This window comes from Chiloscyllium plagiosum, chromosome 27, assembly GCF_004010195.1.
Source record: "Chiloscyllium plagiosum isolate BGI_BamShark_2017 chromosome 27, ASM401019v2, whole genome shotgun sequence".
Classification (NCBI taxonomy): Eukaryota; Metazoa; Chordata; class Chondrichthyes; order Orectolobiformes; family Hemiscylliidae; genus Chiloscyllium; species Chiloscyllium plagiosum.
Window position 1 is genome coordinate 30,496,216 of NC_057736.1, and position 24,659 is coordinate 30,520,874.

At 40.8% G+C, this 24,659-nt stretch overlaps 1 protein-coding gene across 6 annotated transcripts in view; it reads right to left on the reverse strand.

Annotated features, from left to right (window-relative positions):
• Positions 1 to 24,659, reverse strand: part of dlgap3 (discs, large (Drosophila) homolog-associated protein 3) — a 694,237-nt gene that overhangs the window by 46,623 nt on the left and 622,955 nt on the right. For all 6 annotated transcript variants that reach the window (XM_043717842.1, XM_043717841.1, XM_043717840.1 and 3 more), the window contains 3 exons: positions 17,754 to 17,925; positions 10,294 to 10,531; positions 989 to 1,329 (listed from right to left, as the gene is read on the reverse strand). In XM_043717842.1, coding sequence (XP_043573777.1) covers positions 989 to 1,329; positions 10,294 to 10,531; positions 17,754 to 17,925 — 751 coding nt within the window. The remainder of the gene's footprint in view (positions 1 to 988; positions 1,330 to 10,293; positions 10,532 to 17,753; positions 17,926 to 24,659) is intronic.

Below are 24,659 nucleotides of genomic sequence, written 5' to 3' on the forward strand. Positions count from 1 at the left end.
CCCTCTGACCCATCACCTCCATCCCCACCCCCATTTGTCTATTGTACTCTTTGTTACCTTCTCCCCAGGCCCACCACCACCCCCCCTCCCCCTCATTTCTCTCTCCACCCTGGAGGCTTCCTGCCTCTATTCCTGATGAAGGGCTTTTGCCCAAAACGTTGATTTTCCTGCTCCTTGGATGCTGCTTGACCTGCTGTGCTTTTCCAGCATCACTCTGATCTAAACTCTGGTTTCCAGCATCTGCAGTCCTCACTTTTGCCTAGAAGGGTTATGCCAGCCTTCCTCCAGCTTCCTGCTTATCTACTGATAATTAGACTAGGGCATCCACACTAATCTTCCTGCTGAGATCTTATTGCACTGCTTTAAGGCAAGAGTTGACTTTCCTATAAATAGTTTAAAGGTTACAGAGATATGGTAAACCAAGTGTTAGACTTGGTGATTTTGCTGTTTCCATTGACCAGCTCTACATCAACTTAAGCATGAGAAGGACTATACATTATCTTCATAATAAACCTTTGCCAACAGATCCACTGCACTTCACAGGATTTTTACCATGTATGGTTTGTCACCAAGCTATCAAGCAGATGGCCAAAATCTTAATCAAATTAGAGATCTCTTTTTTGTGTCATTCTTTTCCTTTTCTTTACTCAGTAGGGGAGGGGAGGGGGAGGAGGTGACTGTTGTTGTGTTGAAGACATGAGTAGACAAGAACCAAAATTTATCTTCAGGCAGAACCATTTTAGAAAGATATATGAATTATGATTGGACTGTCAGTTGGTGCAGAAAAGGAATTGGTGAGTGAAGCATTCCAAGGGAAAAGGTAATGCCGAGACCGTCAGTTCATTGAATAGGAGAGTAAGAACCATACCAGGGCAACACAAATTTGTGAGGACTCCAAGTGACTCATGCACAGAGACACCTAGTTAATTGTGAATGGAAGGTTCTCTCATTTTAACTCAGTTGAGAAAATAGATGTGGTCGTGGTTACCTGTATCCCAACAGATGAACGCCACTTTCTTTGGCGTGGCTGTAGCTTTGGTTCTTCACGATTCAGAATGCCTTTACTCATTCCAGTTCCATCGGAGCTCTTTATTGAAGAACGACTTGGGGCACGTGACTCCAGTGCCAGGTGCAGTGCTTTGCCACTGTCAATACTATCTGTTGAATTGCACTGGGATTTAAGATCTTTTGACCAGGAGGTTGACCGATGGACCTCATTCTGCAGGTATGCATCCTGGGTTGACTCTGTGCTGCTCTGGGCTGTCACTGAGATGATTGGCTTTGTGGCCATCCGAGGAGGAATTGGAGGAGCTTTCTTGTAATTAAATGCTAGAATTGGAATTTAAGATAGAAGGTCATTAGGGTGCTTGGTTCCACAATGTTTTGCATTTCGAAAGACATTGTTTTCATTACAGCTATAGTTACAGACAGTGCAATGAATCATCTCCTTGGCACTTATGTATAAGGGACAGTGGTAGCCATATTATGTGACACAAGCCTGACCTATTCACTGTCATGTTCAGTTGCTGCATCATTATGCAGCACCTACAATGCTCGAATATTCAGCATGAGGTTTTACAGGAAAGACACAGAGGTTGCTCCACTTGAATGGAAAAAGCTCAGCATGAGGCATCGATTATTTAGAACTAAGAAAAGGGTTTTTTTTTTCATTCGAAGGGCTGTGAATCTTTGGAATTCTTTGCCATGACTCCATGGTTCTTCACTAAGCACGGTCAAAGCTGACACACGCTGTTATTTGGCCTCTCGGGGATTCAAAGGACATAGGAAGAGCGGAATAGAATGTGGATGTAAGGCTGGAGGTCAGTTAGGGTTATATTGAATGGCAGGGCAGGCTCAAAGGGTCTTATGGTTTACATCTGCTTATATTTTGTATGCCCTTACGTTGCAATCTGGTTCAAATAGAGTTATGGACAGCATCAGGAGCAGCAATCCTCCTTTCCCTCATGCCCTAGCAAAGGAAGTAACCCACTCTCCAAGGTAAGCTAACTCACCACTGTTTTAAGGTTGAACCTTAGCTCATCCTGCATTGTACTATTCAACTCTTAATGATACAATTATCAGGTTATTAAGAACTTGGAGCAGATTTATTGCTTTAAGTTCTGTTTTATTGAACCAGCTTTTCAAAAGCAAAATCTGGCCGGTGAGAAAACTAAAATTACACAGCCTCCATGATAATGCATGCTGATACCACAAAGGAAAATACTGGAAATTAGTCAGTGAGTCAGACTCATCTGTGGAGAAACAGATGACCTGTCATCAACACTGACAAAACACATTTTACTGTGATTTTCAATTTGCCAATTGCTTTTTACTTAGCACTGAAAAGGGTACTGGGACTGAAGATTAGAGTTTGCTCTGCCTTATTCTAAACTGTTCCAAAGAGATACCTGAGAGTTTTGAAAAAATATTATACTGATGGTTTCTGATCAAAAATGTTTTAGGCAATGATTTAAGACTGTGCAAATTTGTAAGATGATTCTCAGTTAGCTTTTCATATTTCATATAAATTCTTGCATTATTGCTTTAACGGCACATGAGAATTTCAAGATATTTGTTTAAGAGGTTATTATTGCTCTGAGCCTTTGCAAAGTGCGAGCATCTTTTCGAAGTGCGCATACTGAAGGTGTGGAGTCTTTGGACTCCATTCATCAACAGCCTTCCGTGTTAAGCTTAACATGCCAGAGGGTCATCTGAAGTGATGTGAAGGATCACAGAGACAAAACTGGCAGCAACCCAACAATATGGAAAATGCCCAAGTACATCCTGTGCACAAAAGTTAGGACACACTCAACCTGGTCAATTCATGCCCTAACAGTCCATTCTCGATCAACAGCAAAATAATATAAGGTTATCCGCAATGCTATAAGCTGCACTTACAAAGGGACAACCTGCTCACTGATGCACAGTTTGGTTTTCTCCAGCTCCTGACCTCATTACAACCTTTGTCTAAGCATGGACTAAAAAGATGAACTCCAGAGGTGAGGTGGCAGTGACTGCACTTAACATCAAGGCTGTATTTGACTGGAGTGTGGTATCAATGGGGATTTCCACTCTCTGCTGGTTGGAAACTTACCCAGAATAAAAGATGATGATTGTGGTTGCTGGAGGTCAATCATCTTAACTTCAGAACATCTCTGCAGAATTTCCTCAGGGTAACTTCCTAACCTCAACCATTTTCAGCTTTTTGATCAATGGCCTTCTCTCTGTCACACTGACTGACTGATGACTGCACAATGTTCAGCACCTTTTACGACACCTGATTTACTGAAGTAGCCCTCATCAATATGCAGTAAGACTTAGAGAAAAACCAGGGTTGACTTGAATTTATAAGTGGCAAAGAATATTTCTGCCACCCAAGTATCAGGCGATGATCATCTCCCACAATACAAATTTCTAACAATTATCTCTTGAAATTCAATGGCATTTCCATTGCTGAATCCAGTACTATCTCCATCCTTGGAGTTATGACTGGAGTAGGAATGGAAATGAACCTGCCATAGCAATATACTGACTAAAAAATTGGATCGGGGCTAGGAATTCTAGGTGAGTAGCTCACCTCGTGGTTCCCCAATGCCTGTCTGCCCTCTACAAGGCACAAGTTATGAGTGTGACAGCATACTCTTCACTTGCCTGAACAAGAAGCCGGACATTGTCCAGGACAAGGATCTTGTTTGGCTCCTTATTTGCAACATCAATATTCCCTCCCTTCAAATTGACACACAGCAGCAGGTGTATATTATCCACAATATGTGCTGCATTAATTCATCAATTTTGATCACACCTTCCAAACCTGCCCCTTCTACAGCCTAGAAGGGCAAGAACAGCAAAGACATGAGAACAGCCTCTTCTGCAAGTTTTCCTCCAAGTTACATACTCGTCTGATTTGGAACGATATCACCATTCCTTTTTGTCACTGGATCAACATCTTGGAAAACCCTTTTAACAGCACTGTGGGTTTTCCTAAACCCCAAGAATTGCAGCAGTTCAACAAGGCAGCTCATGACCACTTTTTCCAAGGCAATCATTAATAGGTAAAAAAATACTGGTCGAGCCTGCTATGTCCACACCCCTTGAATGGACATAAAAAAAGAATCGTTGCTGCACTAAGGGGTGTTTTAACAAAAGCAGATGTGCCAGAAACTGGGTAGAACTGGTTGTGCCCAACATGAGTGGATGTTGAAACAACACTTGTGGGGCTGGCAAGAGAGTGTACACAACAGCCTCACCTTTGTCACTGGGACTCATACCTACCACTTCCTTTATTCAGAGTTATAGAGTCATACAGCACGGAAACACACCCTTTGGTCCAACCAGTCCATGTCGACCATAATCCCAAACTAAATTAATCCTGCCTGTCTGTACTTGGCCCATATCCCTTCAAACATTCTGTACTCATCTAAACTCCTTAAGTTCTACAAGAAATATTGTATAATGTCACCAGGGGAAAAGATAAAGTGCAATCGTCATTAACACTCATCACTTTTAAAGTGTTAAATATAGTTATATTTTAATTTGACTATGTTGACAGAACATTCTTCACAAGCTGATCAGACGTTTGCAATTCCCACTGATCTGGTTAGGGTGACGGACAATGTTGTCATGTATTGAATTGTTATTGTATGTGTGTAGTCTGCTCTACAGATCAGGTACTCAGTCAAAGACTTCTCTAGTATATGGCATCTCCCTGCTAAAACGTCTGTGTAACTAGGACTCCAATTTCCTTCGTTCTTCCTGGGGTTACACTGCCATGACTGCAAATGTGTGCGGCTCAAGTTGCTGGAGTGTTCGATGTAACAGCCCCATGATTAATCCAGGGATCCAAAACTTTGACTCAAAGTGCCTATATCATGTCTAATAATTATGCTGGTAGCAGCATCTGTTTCATTGTATCTTTTTATGTTCAATCACAATGGTGTCCTGACACCAGCATTGATGTCACCTGGGAATCAAGTTTTCACCTGCATCATCTTCATTGCTGATCACTGCCAACCTACTGAAATGTTAATGCATTGGCAATTCTTGCAGTTTATAAAGGGCTTTATATTCAATCATAAGTAGAGACCAGACACACACACAGTATCCCTTCAACTCTGAGCAATGCTGTGCAATGACATGTTGACCAATCTTTTTTAAATCATGTGCAGGGAAAATTTTCCTAAAGGGCTGCATTAGAGTCACAATCATACAACATGGAAACACACCCTTGGTCTAACTTGTCTGCACTGTCCAGACAACCCAATCTGACCTAGTCCCATTTGTCAGCATTTGGCTAATATCCAACTAAAGCCTTCCTGTTCATATGCCTACCCAGGGCCCTTTTAAAAGTTGTAATTGACCTCACTTCCATCATTTCCTCTGGCAGCTCGTTCCATAAACACACCATCTTTTGTATGGAAAAGTTACTTTTCAGGTCCTTTTCAAATCTTTTGCCTCTCATTTTAAACCTATGCCCTCTGGTTTTGGCCTCCCACAGCCTAGAGAGAAAAAAACTTTGGCTATTCACCCAATCCATGCCTCTCATGATTTTATAAATCTCTGTAAGATCACCCCTCAGCCTCCGATGCTCCAGGGAAAATAGCTCCAGCCTAATCAGCCTTTCCCAGTAACTCAAACCTTCCAAATCTCAGCAACATCCTTGTAAATCTTTTCTGCATCCTCTCAACTTTAACAACATCTTTCCTATAGAAGGGTGACCAGAATTATACACAGTATTCCAAAAGTGGCCTTACTAATGTCCTGTATGTCTAACAATAGTGGTTTGGTGCAAAACCTCATCTTATGCATGGTTGGAATGGAAGTGGCACTCTATAATTATAATTATGCCAGTAAAATAATTCTCCTTATGGTACAAGTAAACCTGTCTTTCCTCTCTTCTTTCAGTCTTATCTTCCTCTTTCAAAAGAAAACACATATAGAATGCATCATATTCTGACTTGCTGAAAAAAAGAAAAACATTACAACATATAATATTCATAAATCATAAATCCTTTGAATATTTCAAGAAGACCTAACACTATCTCCCATGGAGATTAGGTACAGCCATCTATTGCCAGGCTTGCTGGTGCGCACGTCTTGTGAACAAATAAAGAAAGTGCTGGAACATGATGAGATTTAGTTGTGAAACTCCCTTTAATCAATTAATCTGATGATCTTCATGTTCTAAGCTTAAATTTAAGAGATAGTCAAATGGTGTAATCGCTGGGCTATTATTCCAGGTAATGCTCTAGGAAGCTGGGTTCAAAATCAACCATGGCGGTAGGAATTTGAATGCATTAAAAATCCAGCATTAGGAGACTAATGGTAGCCTGATTGTCAGAAAAAATGCCCATCTGGTTTACTAATGTCAGTTAAGGAAGGAAACTACCATCCTTACCTGGTCTGATCCACATGTGACTCCAGACCCACAGCAATATGGTTGACTCACAACTGCCCACTGGGCAACTGGGGGTGATGGGCAATAAACGCTGGCCTTGTCAGCAGCACCCACACCCCCAGAACAAGTATAAAAGAAAATTGGGCAATGAATGTTTGCTACCTATAAAGCTGCAGCCAAACATTAGCATGTAATTCAGGAGCCATTTAACAGAGACAGGAAAGATTTGAAGGGATTTAAAAGATACTAGTCTTCCTACTATAAGAGCATACTTCTGATCAGAGAAAGATTAGTAGGTTGATTTATATTACTGAGGTGTTCAGAACTCAAACTGGAATTCTACATGACAGTTCTATTTATGATTCACTTTGAATTACAAATTTTTCGGAATGAGTTAAATCGAGAAATGCTCTGAGTTGGTCTGAATGGCTCCTTCTGGAATGGATCACTAGCTAATATGCTGAAGCTGTTGTCAGCCCCATCAATTTAATTGCGAAGAACAATACTTCATGGGCAATATTGGAGAGCAACAAAAGGGAGAGAGAGTCAGAGTTCTGTGATCATTCTGCAGACCTTTGGTTCCGGATGTTACACGATATGCATCCACATTACCTGTGCGCTTGCAGGAACTCAGTAGATTTCTCTCAAAGCTGTCAAACACTTATCAAGCATATCACAGCAAAAAGAAAGCAAAGATAAAAAAGAAAAATAGGATATAGCTTTTAAATTTGGAGCCAGTGCCATGACACATGTTGATCATGAATCTGGATGGTTAAGAAAATAATGCAGTTCTAACAGCAACTGAAAGGATAAAATAAAACATGTAGCTTACTCAACAAATAAATGCTTTCAATTTGTGACAGTAGCTTTCGTATTGTATTTACTTCGCAGTCAAACATCTTTAGTAATATTGAGATCTATCTAGAAACTTGCACAGTACATTTCAATATCCACAGGTTTCTGTTTGACTTTCAATCATAATTCAACATACAAAACTATTTCCTTGACAACTATTAATATTTTCCAAAGCAGCAACAAACTCATCCTACGATATCATTTTGATTGAAAAATCTACCTCCTGATCTACCAGTTTACCTGGCAGCCCCAATCTTGTAAAGCAGCACGATATAGTTTAAAATAGAAGCTATCAGGTTTAAGTGCAGTGTTGACAGTTGGAAACTGCTGTTCAGAGACTGAAACAATAATTTAGCACCATTTACACACAGCTGAGATGAACACTGGGTAACAGGCATTGCGTGTTGGCTAACCATCAAGCGCAGTCTGAAGGGACATTTAGATCTGCTCATTTTACAAAATATGTTGGAACTTAATTAATATTGCACTTTGACATTTTCACACTGTTCATGAAATCATTTGTTTGCTGCCTGGCCTCAGTGATTTTCATTCATTAACCCTGCCAAGTTGCTTTCAGGGTTTTCAGCTGTAAACTTATTGAGATGATAGACTCTGCAGCTGGCAGAATGTAATGTCACCAGAGATCTGGACAGGATCTAGCACTCTGCTCTAAATTCCAAATGGTGCCACTCCTTTGGACATCAATTGAGTGTCAGTTCTCCTACACTGGATTAATATCCATAAGGAAATAAATTGAGTCTACCCAGATTCAGTTGCAAACTAACATACAACCCATCCATCAGTCTTGGGTTTGAAGTCATATATCCCAGCAGAGATCAATATGGGACCCACTGCACCACTCCCTCACATTAAATTAGCTCTACACGAATCTCATTAAATATTGCCGGATATTATTCCAAGAAAGGATGTTCATGCTGTTGTAATAATAAGGCACTGGAACAGTAGCAATCTCATGTAATTAACTGGTATCTGTAATGGTCAAAAAGAAGAGGGTGGGAAATATGCAAGCGACCTCACTAGCAGCATTGTGCCAATGTGCCATAAATGTATGGAATATATTCAATTCCTATCCTGTATCAAATACTAAGATGTGGAGTTTTGAATGTGCTTGACAGTAGTGAAGGTAAAAACAATGACTGCAGATGCTGGGAACCAGATTCCGGATTAGTGGTGCTGGAAGAGCACAGCAGTTCAGGCAGCATCCGAGGAGCAACAAAATCGACGTTTCGGGCAAAAGCCCTTCATCAGGAAGGACGTAACGGGAGCGCGTTTGACTGCATATCAGAAGGTTGCATGTTCAAATCGTGTCAGCCGCAGTGTGCTACATGGGAGCTCAATTCCTGCTGTTTGTGGGCTTGACGGTAGTGAAGACAATTACTAGTGAAATGATGCCATAGTTACTGCTACTTCTAATGATGATGATGATGATGAAGAAGATCCATATGCTGACACATACAGGAGGCTATTGGAATGGGTTGTTCAGATGGTGATCAGAGTGATTTTGAATTGTTCTCTGAACTGTTTTAGTCGATTCGTTACATGTAGATGGAATTGGTTCATACATAGCTTGTAATGTGACAGAATTGTATGAATTTTAAATGTGTTGATTAGTTACTTTATTCCATTGTGACGGTCATTCTTGAGCTCCAATCAAGTACACGTGTCAATCCTTCAAAAACATTACAGTTAAAAGTCCAAACCCTGACCTTTACCCAAAAATGGTCTCAAATATTTGATTAATACATGGATAAATATGGCAATTTTCCACTTATATTGCACTCAATATTCATTTAATAAGGAATCTGCACAGAATAGGGATAATGTGTCTGTGATTTTTTTTTCAGTTAGGTCACCAAAGTAGTCACCCAGTAAAGAAATACTTAACCATTTAAATGATTTTTTTTTGAAAAAGGCAAAGAACATGAGAATCATGCCACAAACAGTTGACACAGACCCATCTTCTATCATTCATAATCATTTTAACTCAAGCCTTCCAATCAACAGGAAACACTTCCCTGGACCTCAGGACAAGGTATGACAGTACAACATTGAAACAGCAGAGCGCATGCTCTGTTTTCCACCAGGCTTGAATTGATCTTAGAAAGTAAACGTAATAAGGATTGACCTTTTTCTCGAGATGTGATCCAGGGAGGAGGCAGAGGAGGAAACTGGGTGGACATTGACACTTGCTGTAATTCAGCCTGTCCTTCTTGTGCCGATAACCTTGTGCTCCTGCATTTAGATGACCAGCTTTGATAAATTGTAATGCATAACTGGCTGCCTTGATTCAATGATTGATGAGATTTAGTCTGGTGTAATCCATCACAAGCCTTGTCATTAGGCTTGCGGGACTGGTTAAATCAGAATAAATCTGCACTGATCTGAATTAGTCCTTGAAGTACGTTTTTAAATGATATCAATTTTTGCATCTTATCTACAAAAAGAGTTTGCAATTACAGCATTGAGGTGTTTTAGATGCAGGGTGATTTTGTGGAGCAATTTGTGAATGATGGAACAAATGCTCAACACAGGCTGAATAAGAAATGATGAGCAATCAGACTACAAACAGATTCCTGACAGTCTTCTTCCTTGGCCATCACTGGCAAAGAGTGGCTACACTGAAAATTCCTGGCTCAACAGATCACACCGAAATGAATATAGGTGTTCACAGAAATTCATGGATAATCTAATTTTTGAGGAATAAAACAATGAGAAATCAAAACAATAATGATTTATATTGAGGGAAATCTTTACCATTCCTTACATTGATCGCTGCAGTCCAACACACAAATGCATCATGCCAAGTGTGATAATGCAATATTGCCCTGTTGTTAATTGCATTAGGCCACCTCTAAACATAGAAATTTGTGTTGCAAACCCTGTTTCCATGGTGACTGTCTCCCATTAAAACACTGATAGCTCAAAACTGAGACGGGAGGATTGGTCTGCAGAATTGATAATGCTCGAAACACTTCAATTAAAGGTGAGCAGTTGGTTTCATCATCCTCACTGTCAGTACTTACAAGTGCTGGATTTAATAGCACCGACACTCGTGGCAGGCATCATGGGTGCTGACATAGAAAACACAGACAGGCAGTCATCATCCTGTGAGCATCCAGCTTGAATGGCTCGCAGATAGCTGTGACTTCGCATTCGGAAACAGCCAGGCAGGTCGAGAGCCTCCACAGCTTGGGATTCCATTTCTCCAAAGACTGACTCACACACCACCTCGAACTGTCTGTTCTGATCAGCCTCACCAATCTGCAGTAAAGCACACACATTCCTTATTAATCAAGGCACAGTTTGTTTTTTCATGTTGGATTATCTCATTAAACATTTAAAAATGTTGACGCCAAGTGCAGGGTGTATCCAAGTTGTAATGTGGTCTTACTATTTCACATTATTTTTATTAAAAGGCTTTTATTCTCCCATTCTGCATTTCCACTCTTTTCAGGTTAAAACTTCCAGCAGTGGTTGTTTTTACACCATACATAGGGCAATAGGTGGCAGAGTGGATTACACACTGACATTTAATTTCTAGAATATGGGTTCAAGTCTAAGGCCAAATCGATAGAAGGAAACAGTCCATTTTCTCTTAGTTGTATTAGTTCTGTGAAACCTAGCAATCTCCATCCAGTCTCAAACAATCCAGTACAAACTGACATTTAACTAGAAATCTTAGCTTGGAGCCCAGAGGAAGAACTGGGAAGAAGGTGAGGAAGTGTCACACTTGTTTTGTAGCCATGGTCCTTTGTGACCTGCACCATATCCGAGAGTTCTTGCTAAAAATGTTCAAAGTACATTGCAGGCACATCAACATCAATAAGATGAAAAGACAGGTGAATGTTTTTGGGAATGACCTCAAACACTGACAGATGTGTTGTCAATTCCCAGCATTTTTAATCTTTTAATGTCAGCCTGTATTGTTTCTTCCTTTCATCTGTGAAATGCTTAATGCTGACACAAGGCATGCAAAATACAAAATAAATTCCTGCCTTGAATTCTGTAGTGGATCTAACCTCTGCAGAAAAATGTTGATGTCCATGGTGTTTCTATCAATCTCCTGCTGAAGCTATCTATGTGCACAAAATTCAGAACACATAGCAAAGTACTTCAGAATATAGTTTCATTCTTAACTTACATTTCTCAATTTTAATATATCCAAATTTGGTCTCAATGCTGTTTTTCCTCACACTGTTGTTAAATAAAGTTAAAAATCACATGACACTATGTTATAGTGACAAAGGAGCAGCAATTCGAAAGCTTGTACTTCCAAATAAACCTGTTGGACTATAACCTGGTGTTGTGTGATTTTCAACCCCAGTCCAACACTGGCACCTCCACATGTTGGTAAATAGACAATTTGGCTGGAATTTGTGCAAGATGACATTGAGCTTGGAATTGATGGAAGGTCTTTGTCCAAAGATCGTAAACAGGAACATGTTATGACATGATTATATTAGAACAGAGGTCATTTGGCATTGAGACAGATTTCTTCCTGACACTGGACAACCACAAAGTTGTCATCACATTGAGAGATTCAATTAACTTGCTCCAGCATGTTCTAAGCCGGTTGCTCCAGTTCTATCTGCTTAATGAAATGTTGACTTTGCATAGCTCTTACAATCAAAGAATTATAATGTTAAAACTTGGACCATGACCATGGTGAAACACTGCAGCTGTAATGTAATCTCCATTATTCATCAATGATATTCAACTTACAAAAATAATACTTTGTTAATATAGATCACAGGATAGAAGCCAATTACTCAGGATGTGGAGAAATGAAATATCATTTTGTAGGGGCAATCATCTCAGACACAGTCTCCCTTAATAATGATAATCCATTCATCCAGATAGACAGACCACAATGGTTCAAGAAGGTGTCATCTTACTAAAGGAAATTTGGATGAGCAACAATTGCTGGCCTTACCAGGGACACTCACACACCATGAACGACTCCCAGAATAAAAGATAGGTGGACTACTGCTGAGTCGTCATGATGTCCAGCATTGTTTGTGCTCCAGTTTGGACAATGAATTACAATATTAGTTGTTTGAGAATTCAGGAAATGGGGAGATAATTGTGAAGTTTCTGTAGTATTGTAACATTTTGTAATTTTTAACTGAGATGCACAAAGAGAAGAGGGGATGGTAGCCTGGTAATACAGAGGCCCTGATTAATGCTTTGGGTACATGGGTTCAAGCCCATTGTGGCAGCTGGTGGGATTTATATTTAAACAATTTATATAAATCAAGTGGTTGATGAAACTCTGAAATTAAAAGCCAATTGCAGTAATAGTGACCGCGAAACTATCATCAATTGTTGGAAAAACCCATCTGGTTGCCTGCCTGCCCCTTGGGGAAGCAAGTCTTCAGCCTTTCATTGGTCTGGTCCACATGTAATTCCTTATCCATAATGTGGCGGATTCATAACTACTCACTGAAAGGGTTTAGGAAACCACTCAGTTCAAGGGTAATAGGGGTGGGTCTGGGTCTAGTAGTAATGGCTATATCCCATGAAATAATAAAGAGAATAAAATCCAAATTAAGAAGCTTGTGTTACAGTCATTTAGTCCACAAATAAGCCACGGTTCCAGTGTAATCACAGGTGATTTGGTTAGTTGATAACTGAAATATAAACAGAATGATGAATGTATTGTGATCTTTCAAGGGACCTAAAATTCAGAGGCATTTTTGAAGAAAACCAAATTAGTTTCAGCCAAGATTCATTGTCTGGAGTTCCCAATCAAAAGATTATCACATCAACCATAGAGTCATAGAGATGTACAGCATGGAAACAGACTCTTTGGTCCAACTCGTCCATGCCAACCAGATATCCCAAACCAATCTAGTCCCACCTGCCAGCACCCGGCCCATATCCCTCCAAACCGTTCCTATTCATATACCCATCTAAATGCCTCTTAAATGTTGCATTTGTACCAGCCTCCACCATTCCATACATGTACCATTCTCTGCATGAAAAGGTTGCCCCTTAGGTCTCCTTTATATCTTTCCTCTCTCACCCGAAACCTATGCCCTCTAGTTCTGGACTCCCCCACCCCGGGGAAAAGACTTTATCTATTTATCTTATCCAAGCCCCTCATGATTTTATAAAACTCTATGATGTCACCATCAGCCCTAGGCGATTCAGGGAAAACAGCCCTAGCCTATTCAACTTCTCCCTCCAGCTCAAATCCTCCAACCCCGGCAATATCTTTGGTAAATCTTTTCTGAACCCTTTCAAGTTTCACAACATCTTTCCGATAGGAAGGACACTAGAACTGCATGCAATATTCCAACAGCGGCCTAACCAATGTCCTATACAGCTGCAACATGACCTCCCAACTCCTGTACTCAATACTCTGATCAAGAAATGAAATCCTTAACTTAAAAACCTGACCTGCTGAAGAAGCAAATTACAGCTGGGATGCTCGTGGTAAATGAAACCAGATCCTTGTTATCCTGGATATTTTTGAGGTTCTCCCAGGAAATATCACTGGGTTCACCAAGAATACATTCATCAACTTTTATTGAGATAATTATTGCTCGTTTCTGCCACAGATGACAATACAGTAGATACTACAGCCACATACATAGCCAGCTGCAGATTACTTTCTTATGTTTGAAGCATTCTCAAAGCACAGTCTGTATTGACTACACTAACTCTAGCATCTTTGTTGAGGGAAAAAAACAGGACTACAAGACTTGTTTTGGATTGTTTGAGCAAAAAAGCCAGTCGTAAAATAATGAGCTGGAAGTCCTACTTCTACACTGCAATCATTTATTCACCTGTAAGCACACCATTGTGGTAGCAGCAAACAGGAACTGTTCACTGAATATTCAGATGTGTGATCACTGGCCGGCAAGAAATGATGGAAGAGAATAGTTATTTCCCCTATGTCACTCACAGTACATACATCCTGAGGTACATGAAGAAAACAGTTCTCATGTGAAGACATAATGCAGGATTGGTTTATGTAGTGGGTGGTTCATTGGTCCCAAAGGTGATTGACGTCACTTCCATAAACCTTAGTCCCACAAGAGAGGATTTGGACATGCATTAATGAACTAAGTGAACCACCACCTTCCAAAAACAATGGTTCCTTTGTATAATTCATTGTAAGCTGTGTGTAGTATGAACTGGAACGAATTGATCATACATTTCTAGTGGGATGGTGTACAATATTAAAAATCGAAAGAGGCTCCTACACATTCAGCAATTCTGCCTCATGCCAGCTGATTTTTGGGAAGGGGCTTGATAAATGTACCCCCTACAATGCCATGCCAAAGAGTACTGGGATGGGTATTGCAACTCAGTGACATGGGCCCTTCCAGGTCAAGGGGAAAAGAACGGCATGAATATCCTATAACTGGAATTACTTGGCTGTGGTTGTTTGGTACAAGACAAGAAATATTTATCTTCTACCGAAAAGTGACTGGTGTCCAGTTTTTATGACATTCAGTTCTTACCAATGCAAGTGCTTATGTGTAATTTTCTGATGTGATATATTTCTGTCCTGTCCAGTTGTGCCTCATGCACCACTGCATCATTTATTTCTCTGATATGACCCAAATAAGCCTCCATTAGCAAGAAGAAGCAAAACCAATTCTGGATAAATATTGTGAAGACCTGTTTGCATTCTATTTTTGTTCATACTGCGTTGTCCTCCACATTACACGGTCCACCAGGGTCTGCACGCTGCACTTTTCTCCTTCAGCTCCTCCAGCTTTCTCCGTACCTCTGCTAGAGTCTTCTTTACCTACCACTTCAAGCTCATGCTCAGTCGCTTGCTCTAAATTACCTAACTCCTACTCAATCTTCAATTTCTTCATTCCATTGTGAACCACTTTGGGATGTTGTGCTATCTTAAAAATGCTATACAAATGGTGCTTTCTTGTCTCCAACCTACAGCCTATCGTTCAAGTGGTCTATATAAAAACTTTCATTTAATTCTTGCCTAGAAGCAAGAGATAGGTAGCAAATGCACAACGACTCCCCTGTTCCTATTCTTCTGATAGTCCCTACTCAGCATACAGCCAATAATCCCTGTCTGGAGGTAACAACAGTGTTCAATGTCTTTTAATTTTTTTTGACACTCCCTCCAATATACCTTGACATGTTTCAAAACATTAGGTGGTCTTGGCAGCATTAGAGAGAACATCCCTGAAAGATCTCATCACCGTACTTCATCTCTGCATGGAGCTTGTAAAACATAATTTTCAATGATAGTTGTACAAATGGAGGGTAGAATTTCCACTCCAATCTCGACCTAATTTTATTTTGAAACAAATAACTTCTTCCAGTGCTCATGGTCAAATTTCTTTGGTGGCCCTGTGAGGTCAGAATTATAAAGGGACAGAAGGCAATGATGAAAATCTGTGCATCAACAGTCAAAGTTTCTTCACTCATCACTTCTGTTTATTCCTCATTCATCAAACCTACACATTCTTTCAAAGTTTTAATGTATTTGGACTGGTGATTGTTTGGAATGTGGATTGCATCAAGCTTTGAATCAGATTTTGGCTGGTGCAGCATTTTGAGGATTGTGAGTGTGTGTTTGTGTATGTGAAAGAGAGCAACAGTCTTGTAATAGCAGCATCTTCCTCTTGGGCTTATGGAATTTCTGGAAATAAAGATAACACACATAAACAGATTAGAATTGATAAGCTGCTGTTGTCACACTGAGTTTGTTTTGCAGTGGAATACAAACAGCATTTTCAATCCATTGAAAATTAAATTTCTTATCACAGTGATTATCATTATACAAACAGGGCCCTTGTTGTCATCATGGACTTCAAAATTCTGCAAACCCATACAGGTTTATAATCTCCTTAACGATATGATCACAGCAAATGGGAAGTTTCATTTGCTACACGATATTTGCTAACTTAGAACAGTAGCATGCGAAGGGCACATACTCGTGTAAGGTTTTGAAAAGTTATTTTACAGTCAGAATCAAAGGCCACACAATACTGTATCAGTTATTAAGTCAAGTAGAATGAAACACAATATTATCTTGCTACCCGAAGATGGAAAAGCAGCACAAATACTTTCAAGTAGTCCCTTCCATTTGTGAAGAAGTTTTCTAGAGGGCAGCTTTCCTCTAGTAATAGGAAAAGGTCTGGCTTGTGTTGCCTGTGTGAATTAATCTCTTTTGTGCTCCATTTTCAGCAAGGTGGGAGTACATTTGGGATTCTAATGTTCTGGTGTTAACCCATTTAAAAATGTGGCCACTAAAAATACTTTGAGAAATTTCTATTAGTTTTAGCTAATCAAGCCGTTCTAACATGCCAAATATAACAGCGTAAGATCATTTTAGTGGTTCTAATTGCTTACCTTGGAGGTTAAATCGAGCACCTTCTTTGACAAATCCTTTGGAGCACAGTTGGGCTGTGTTGATCTTCCACTTGACTTCCTCCCATGCCTACAAGAGCCTTTGGGTCAAATCTGATTTGTTTGTTTGTTTCAGTTTAGGAGGCACTAGGTGACTGAATGCCACTATTGTCATTTTAAAAATTCTGTTGATTGTAACGTGTCTGGTTTACTGGTGATTAAATTCATGCATTATAAGTATTGCTAGGAGGTGAAGCAACTACCAAGTCTGATTTAATATACATAAATTGTGCCCCTAAAATGATTTCCATCACTTTTCTTCCATGAAAAGCTTGTTTATTATGTCCTGATAACATACTTTCAATACCATTTATGTATTTATATGAATAATTTCAAAAACACTGGGATATTCTGAAACATTTGCAATTCGACACAGCAAACACTACTAATATTGAATCACTCTGGAGAGATTATATTTGCATGATCATTGTACACAAAAGAAAGTGAAAACTTACCATTTTTGTATTTAACCCTTTATCACATGTTGAACTGCCCCAAAGCAGTTCACACAATGAAAAACTGGAAGGAAAGACAGCAGTCATTTTTTTGTTCTGGAATGTCTCAAAAACATTACTGAGATGAATAAGAACCTTTCCTTGAAACAATCAGAAGTTGTCATGTAATTGGCAAGATATTCTAATTTTCTTCACATATTACCTTTGGAATTTCACCTGAATGGTCAGATGGAATCGCATTCTAACACCTCACAAGGAGGTCAGCACATCAGTAAGTACAGCACACCTTCAGTGTCAGTTTGGTATAGCACTCAAACTTACCTTCAGTGACTTGGAGACAGCAGCCAATCCAGGAATTTAATTAGTTTACTGACAGTTTACAGATGTTGCTGAATGAAAAAATTCATGCAGGAATCATTGGCTTCCAGGATGAATACTGCTCTCAGAGAAAACATTCAGTCGCCAGAAGCAATGTGTCATTTTGGATGGGTCAAACAAAATCTTATTGTTCCTGTAGGTTAGTTCCCATTGTAGGATCATATTAAGATGGTATAGGCAGTGTTTGACCCATTTGAAGAAACAACAAAAGGTCTATTAGCTGCTTTATTGCACAAATTCATACCTGCTCTTACCTGATTGTTGGCACTGAGCAGTCGATTGTAACCTTGACTCCTGGGTAGAAGCTTCGGCGGAGTACGGAGACTAGACCGGTGCAGATTATCCAGACTGTAGTTCATTGTAGTTTGTCCTTGCAGATAGGAGTGGCTGCAAATGTATGGATCAGAGCAGTGCTTACAGTTGAATCTATGTAGGTAAGCAGAAATGTATTATTGGGAATGTATAACTTACAGAAAAATATTGGGGGCAACAGTGATCTTTATAACTGGCACAAAATTGATGAAAGCAAATCAACAGGCTATTTATGGAGAAGGAAACTGAGCAGAGATTGTTGATTCACTACCACCCAGCATTATTTTCACTCATTACTTCTGATTAGGAAAGGATTATAGTATTTGTTTAATGATTGTGGACAATGTGATTCTAATCAACAACTTTGGTACAGAAACAGAAGCTTGCATTTATCTAATGGCCTTCCTGGCTTCAGGATGACCCACTTTGAAGAAGGACTGTTATATTGTAGCCACTACTGTTTTGCAGGCAAATGCAAGAGTCCACTGTGTACAGCCTGTTCCCTCATATAACAGAGGCAAACCACTATATCATCTGTTTTGTTGATGCTGGTTGAGAGATAAGTTTTTGCCAGGACATTCTAAAGATAGCTTCTTGAACAATGAATCTCACGCTCAGCATCATACTGAGGCATCAGTCTAGATTACGGGTATAGCTCTAATCTGAAAGTTGTTCAGTCAGAAGTAGGAGTGATACCACTGAGCTGTGCAGACGTAAAGTGACATAACCTTGAACAGATGGAGAGGAAATTTCATAAAATTGCCCATTCAATTACACCCACTTTAAACCAATACCAAAACTTACTATTGTCCTCACTATTCTCCCTGCTATCCTATGTTGGACAAAAAGTGTCAAATTTCATTCAATACCGAATGAGGAGGCGACATTATTTTCTTCATGATGACATCAAGTGAGTTTACATTTTAATAGATAGCGTTCTGTGGAATAACTGGAGTGATATCGTTGCCTCATGTTGGAAGTTCTGAATAGTCAATGAGGATATAGGGTGACATAATAGTTAGCACTATTGCCTCACAGCGTCAGGGACCCGCATTCAATTCCACCTTCGGGTGACTGCCTGTGTGGAGTTAGCACATTCTACCTGTATCTGCATGGGGTCGCTCTAGGTTTCCTTTCACAGTCCAAGGATGTGCAGTTTAGGCAGATTGGCCATGGTAAATACAGGATTACAGGGGTAAGGTAGTGGGGGTGGGGCTGGGTAGAATGCTCTTTGGAGGATTGGTGTGGACTCAATGGGCCAAATGGCCTGATTCCACACTGTAGTGATTCTACAATATTTTAATAATATTCAGGGTGTATTGTTCTGAGACAGTTCTCTGGCCTTCTCTCATTCTATCTCACAATGTTCATCACTGCCCCCTCTCAGTTTGAAAAGAATAAAAGGGAAGTATAGCACAGGAATAGGCCCTTCGGCCCTCCATCACTGTGCTGATCATCATGCTCTAATTAAACTAAAAAAACAAACTTTCTGCCTTTTTTTGGCCCATTTCCCTCTATTCCCTCCCTATTCATGTCATCCAGATACCTCTTAAATGTAGCCTTTTCCCACCACCTCTTCTGGCAATGCATTCCAGGCTCCTACTGCTCTCTGCATGAAAAACCTCCCTCGCATATTTCCCTTAAACTTCCCCTCTCTCACCTTGAACCTGTGCCCCCCTTGTAATTGAAACTTCAACCCTGGGAAAAAGCCTTTGATCATCCATCCTATCAATGCCTCTCATAATTTTGTCAGGTCTCCTCTCAGCCACTTTCTTGACCGTTCACCCTCACTACACTGAAACCAAGAGTCATCGTTCTCATGGATTTCAAAGTCTTTCACCTCTTTCACAGCCTTCAAGCTTTCAATCACTTCATCACTATTACCTGATCTCCTGTAGCTCCTTCATTCATTTAACCCTGTTGTGTCTGCCAGCGTGGACTTTGGTTTCACAATAAAATAATATACAACTCCAACTGACAACATCTTTTGTGAAGCTCTTAAATATGAAATGGGTGTTGATCCTGGATATTTATATCCTTTTGACTGAGGTCACTATTCTCAAGGTTTATTGTATGAGCAATGGAGGCATACAATACTATTCTACGTTGTACAGTGATATGCAAAAACAGAAAGGCTACTTTTTGAATAGTTCCTGCTGTCCCAGGTTGCTATAATCATTATTTTATATTGCAAAATGTGAAAATTGCATTGAAATGCCAAATATATTTGAAAATACTCAATCTGAGAAGATTTTTGCTGGAGATATATAACTGACACCATTTTCTGCTGCTGTCTGGAAAGTTGATGTGAAAGGGGCCAGAATAGTGGAGGACATATTGACTGCGCCCCCTGGTGGGTTTGATGCAATCCAGCAGTTCCCATGTCATGAGAAAACAATCCACTAAAATTATTTATTACCCATGGCTCAGTAATGCCAGTTGATGACTTGTTACAGGCTCAGAATGCTCATCAGGGTTATCTTTCGATTTTTGTGCAATTCATTCTCCATAGCTTTCTGTTAATCTGGACCACAACACACTGGTGCCTTTCTATGTGTTGTGTCCAAGAGTGAGATGGGTGAAAAGTATAGCAACTTAACAGTGGAACAATCTGAGTCCAATCTGCATAAGTGTTGGCACCACTGCTCATAGCTAAATTTCATTTTTGAATGAGTTTATTGCAGTTTCTCGCTTTTAAATTCAGGACCAAAGCACGATACGAAATCAGTAAAAAAAATCAATATCTGACAACAGTTTTCAAAGTTTCAGATGGACTGCATCGATGAAATTCTGGAGTGGGAACAAACGCGTTATTATTTTGTAGGCATCCCTGCTGGACAGATAGCTAACACAGTTCTTCTTGTGACACTCAGAGCTTCCAGGATTCTTCCTGTTGTTGGGCTAGTGCCCAGACCCCCGAAAGGGATTTCCCATGGTGGAACAGAGAGTGCAAAGACCATTAAACAGGTGACCAACATACTGCCCAGCCATATACGGGTAAAAACTGCACAAGCAAGCCCATAGGTAGAAGGTCTTCATCACATACAGTCCCCTTGTGTTCAGGGAAACAAATTTCAAGATTCCTTTAGCTGGGACCCTCCTTCCTCAATCCATACACTCGTATGCTAGCTTGCCCTGCTACCAAACTGGCCACCATTTCCCACTCATGATTTGGACTGAACAATGCAGTCAGGACCTGATGGCATTCTAGCAATGTGTTTAAAAGGAGCAGACTAGGTTTGACCAGGCGCTATTGCCACCTGAAGTGTAAACTATTGAGGACAGTCCAATCAGATGGGTAAATGCCCAGGAAATGTAATTGTCAGCCAACCAGTTGCCACCTTGTGGGCAAAGTTAACTCACAAAGTTAACTCATGGGGCGGCACGGTGGCACAGTGGTTAGCACTGCTGCCTCACAGTGCCAGAGACCTGGGTTCAGTCCTGCCTCAGGCGACTGACTGTGTGGAGTTTGCACATTCTCCCCGTGTCTGCGTGGGTTTCCTCCGGGTGCTCCGGTTTCCTCCCACAGTCCAAAAATGTGTGGGTTAGGTGAATTGGCCATGCTAAATTGCCAGTAGTGTTAGGTGCAGGGGTAAATGTAGGGGAATGGGTCTGGGTGGGTTGCGCTTCGGCGGGTCGGTGTGGACTTGTTGGGCCAAAGGGCCTGTTTCCACACTGTAAGTAATCTAATCTAAAAAACCTGTTATGCAGTTGACATATATTTCACAAGGCTTTCATATTTTAATGGAAGCATCTTGGTATTGTGTTTCCATAGTCTTACCAGACCATAGGGGTGCTCTTTCAACAGACAGAGGTGACTGGTGTTGATTTAACCTGACGGCCATCAGGTGAGGAGAAAGTCAGAAGGGGAGTCCTTATGGTAACCTCAGTAGGTGTAGGAATTGAACCATTGCTGTTGGTAGTGCATTGCTTCACAAACCAACCTTCCAGCCATCTGAGCTAAACTGATCAGTAACTGGAAACAAGTTGTTTGGGATTCAAATTTCAACCTCACAGTGCTAATGGGTTGCCAACGTGCTTTAAGGCTGTACCATGTGCGAGCCAGATAAGGCAAAGAGGAAACCGAGGGAAAACTGGTCTTTACACCTCTGTTTTTTGATTGAGTAACAAACTCATCATCTCAAAAATTTTGACGTGGGGCAGGGACCATATTCTCCCACTCTTTTTGCACTGTAGAACACCAATAAAAGGCTGCAGGAAGTCTGATCAAAGCAACAGTTGATATTTTTGTAAAGATAAGGATTGAGAAAGCAGCGACATGAGTTTCACTGCACCAGCACTTCAATTGGATCGATTAGGTTGTAGACAGTGAGGCTTGTTTTTGTTAAAGAGTATATTGATCTTCGTATTCTTCCTTACGCTGTGGCTCATGCTCCACTATCCGCAATCAAGTCCATCCCCTCTAATCTCAAGTGAACTCTCTGCTTCCACAGTATCAATCACAGATGCGGCCAATCTGATTGTTTCCTTGCATTGCTAGCATTCATATTCTGCTTTCACTCCCCAACCCTAATTCCTTCTGGATCTGCCTGGAGAAAGCTGCTGAAGTTTTGCACTGCATTCACTACAACATTTCTGCAAATGTCAGACCCCTATCTCAATCACTGATACCTTTGCTGTCATTAAAACCATTACTCCACCATAGTCTGGTCATTAATCCAGCAGTACTCTGTAGCTTTCAGTTCAAGGCGCACAGAGCTGAATGTTTGCCATGGATAATTCAGTTAGATTTAGAATAGTTATGGAAAAGGATAAAGATGGGCAAGGAATAAACACCCTAAACTGGAGCCAGGCTCACTTTACTACAATAAAATATGTTTTAGCCCATGTGACCTGGGAGCAGTGACTCGCAGAGGAATCTGTATTGAACACTGGCATGAATTCAGGGACGAAATAACAGGATTACAGGGCACAGAAACATAAAGTGTTCTTCTTCTTCGGAATGAAGAAAGGTCAAACCACACTCGGAACATTAACTCTGTTTTTCTCTCTCCATACATTGCTGCCAGACCTGCTGATCTTGAATGAATTAATTCATGATTTTATTGTCACACATATCTGGGAAAATACAGTGAAAAGTGTTTTGTCAACACAAAGCGGAGCCATTACAAAATGAACAAAAATAAATGATTTAAATAGAGCTTCATTTTCTGTTTAATTGACAGAAAAACATAAAGGCAGAAAAATAAGAAATAATCTTCAACTTTACGGTCCCTCTTATCAAACACGGCTCCAGGTTTCCTTAAGGTCTCCGGGATTTTTGTAAGTTGTTCTGGTCTCCGTGCCACAAGGAATCCCTGTTCCGGTACAGGCGATGGCCCAGGAGTCCCCAGCTTCGCTGCTGCCACCTCACTGACATTGTAAGAGTCCCTGCTCTGGGCCGACTGTGCAGCCAAAGCTGCAGCCGTCGCTTGGCCGACATCTCTAGAAGTCCTTGCTCTGGGCCTACTGTGACCATGAGCCACCAATGCAGCCACCGCCTTGCTACCTTCACCATGAGGAGAAAGTGAGGACTGCAAATGCTGGAGATCAGAGCTGAAAATGTGTTGCTTCTTCAGGAATCAGGGCTCATGCCCGAAGCGTCGATTCTCCTGCTCCTTGGATGCTGCCTGACCTGCTGCACTTTTCCAGCAACACATTTTCAGCTACCTTCACCATGAGTCGGTCTGCAGCTTCCTCCACCATGACACCCTTCAGATTTCCAGTATCCAAGGCACGTTATTTTTACTTGGGATAAAAATGTTCCTGTAAAGACAAAGCATGATTCTTGCAGGGGGCTGGACGATGTGGGCTGTGGCAAGATTTGTTGCAGAGTCATGTGAGAAGATGGATGAAGTGGGAGCACCTCGCTGCATCTTTTTGACCAGGCTGTACTCTTGTTTGATGTCACAGTGAGAAATACTCCAAAAATCTCAAAGCCACTGGCACTTGGCCAAAAGAATGTACGATTCAACCCAAAGGGTGGCACCAAGACCAGAGATTCGTGACGTGCAAGAACATAAAGGTGAGGATTACACAAAACAAAAGAGAAGCTTATGACAGATACTAAGGGCTCAAAACACCAGAGTCCTTAGAGAAGTATAAAAAATGCAGAGGCTAATTAAAAAGTAAACAAGGAAAGCAAAGCCATTGGATGAGAAAGCATTGGTATGCAGTATAAAGGAAAACCTAAAGGTTTTGTTTTTTAAACAGATATATAAAAAGTAAGAGTAGATCCCATTAGGAACCATAGAGTTAATTGTCCATGGACCCGGAATACTTGGGCACAAGTCCTCAATGAATATTTTACATCCATCTTCGCACAAAGCAGAGAATTACAGGCCTGTCAGTCAGACCTTTCCTGATGAAGGGCTTTTGCCCGAAATGTCAATTTTCCTGTTCCTCGGTTGCTGCCTGACCTGCAGTGCTTTTCCAGCACCACACCCTCGAGTCTGAGCTTAGTGGTGGGACATAATCAGGCAGAAGTCTGGAGGGCAGAATATATTTGCACCTGGAGAGACATAGATTAATCAGGGATGAAAAATGTGTTGCTGGAAAATGGGACATAATCAGGCAGACGTCTGGAGGGCAGAATATATTTGCACCTGGAGAGACATAGATTAATCAGGGATGAAAAATGTGTTGCTGGAAAAACGCAGCAGGTCAAGCAGCATCAAAGGAGCAGGAGAATCGCGTTTCGGGCATAAGCCCTTCTTCAGGAATGAGGAGGGTGTGCCAAGCAGGCTAAGATAAAAGGTAGGGAGGAGGGACTTGGGGGAGGGGCGTTGGGAATGCGATAGGTGGAAGGAGGTTAAGGTGAGGGTGATAGGCCGGAGAGGGGGTGGGGG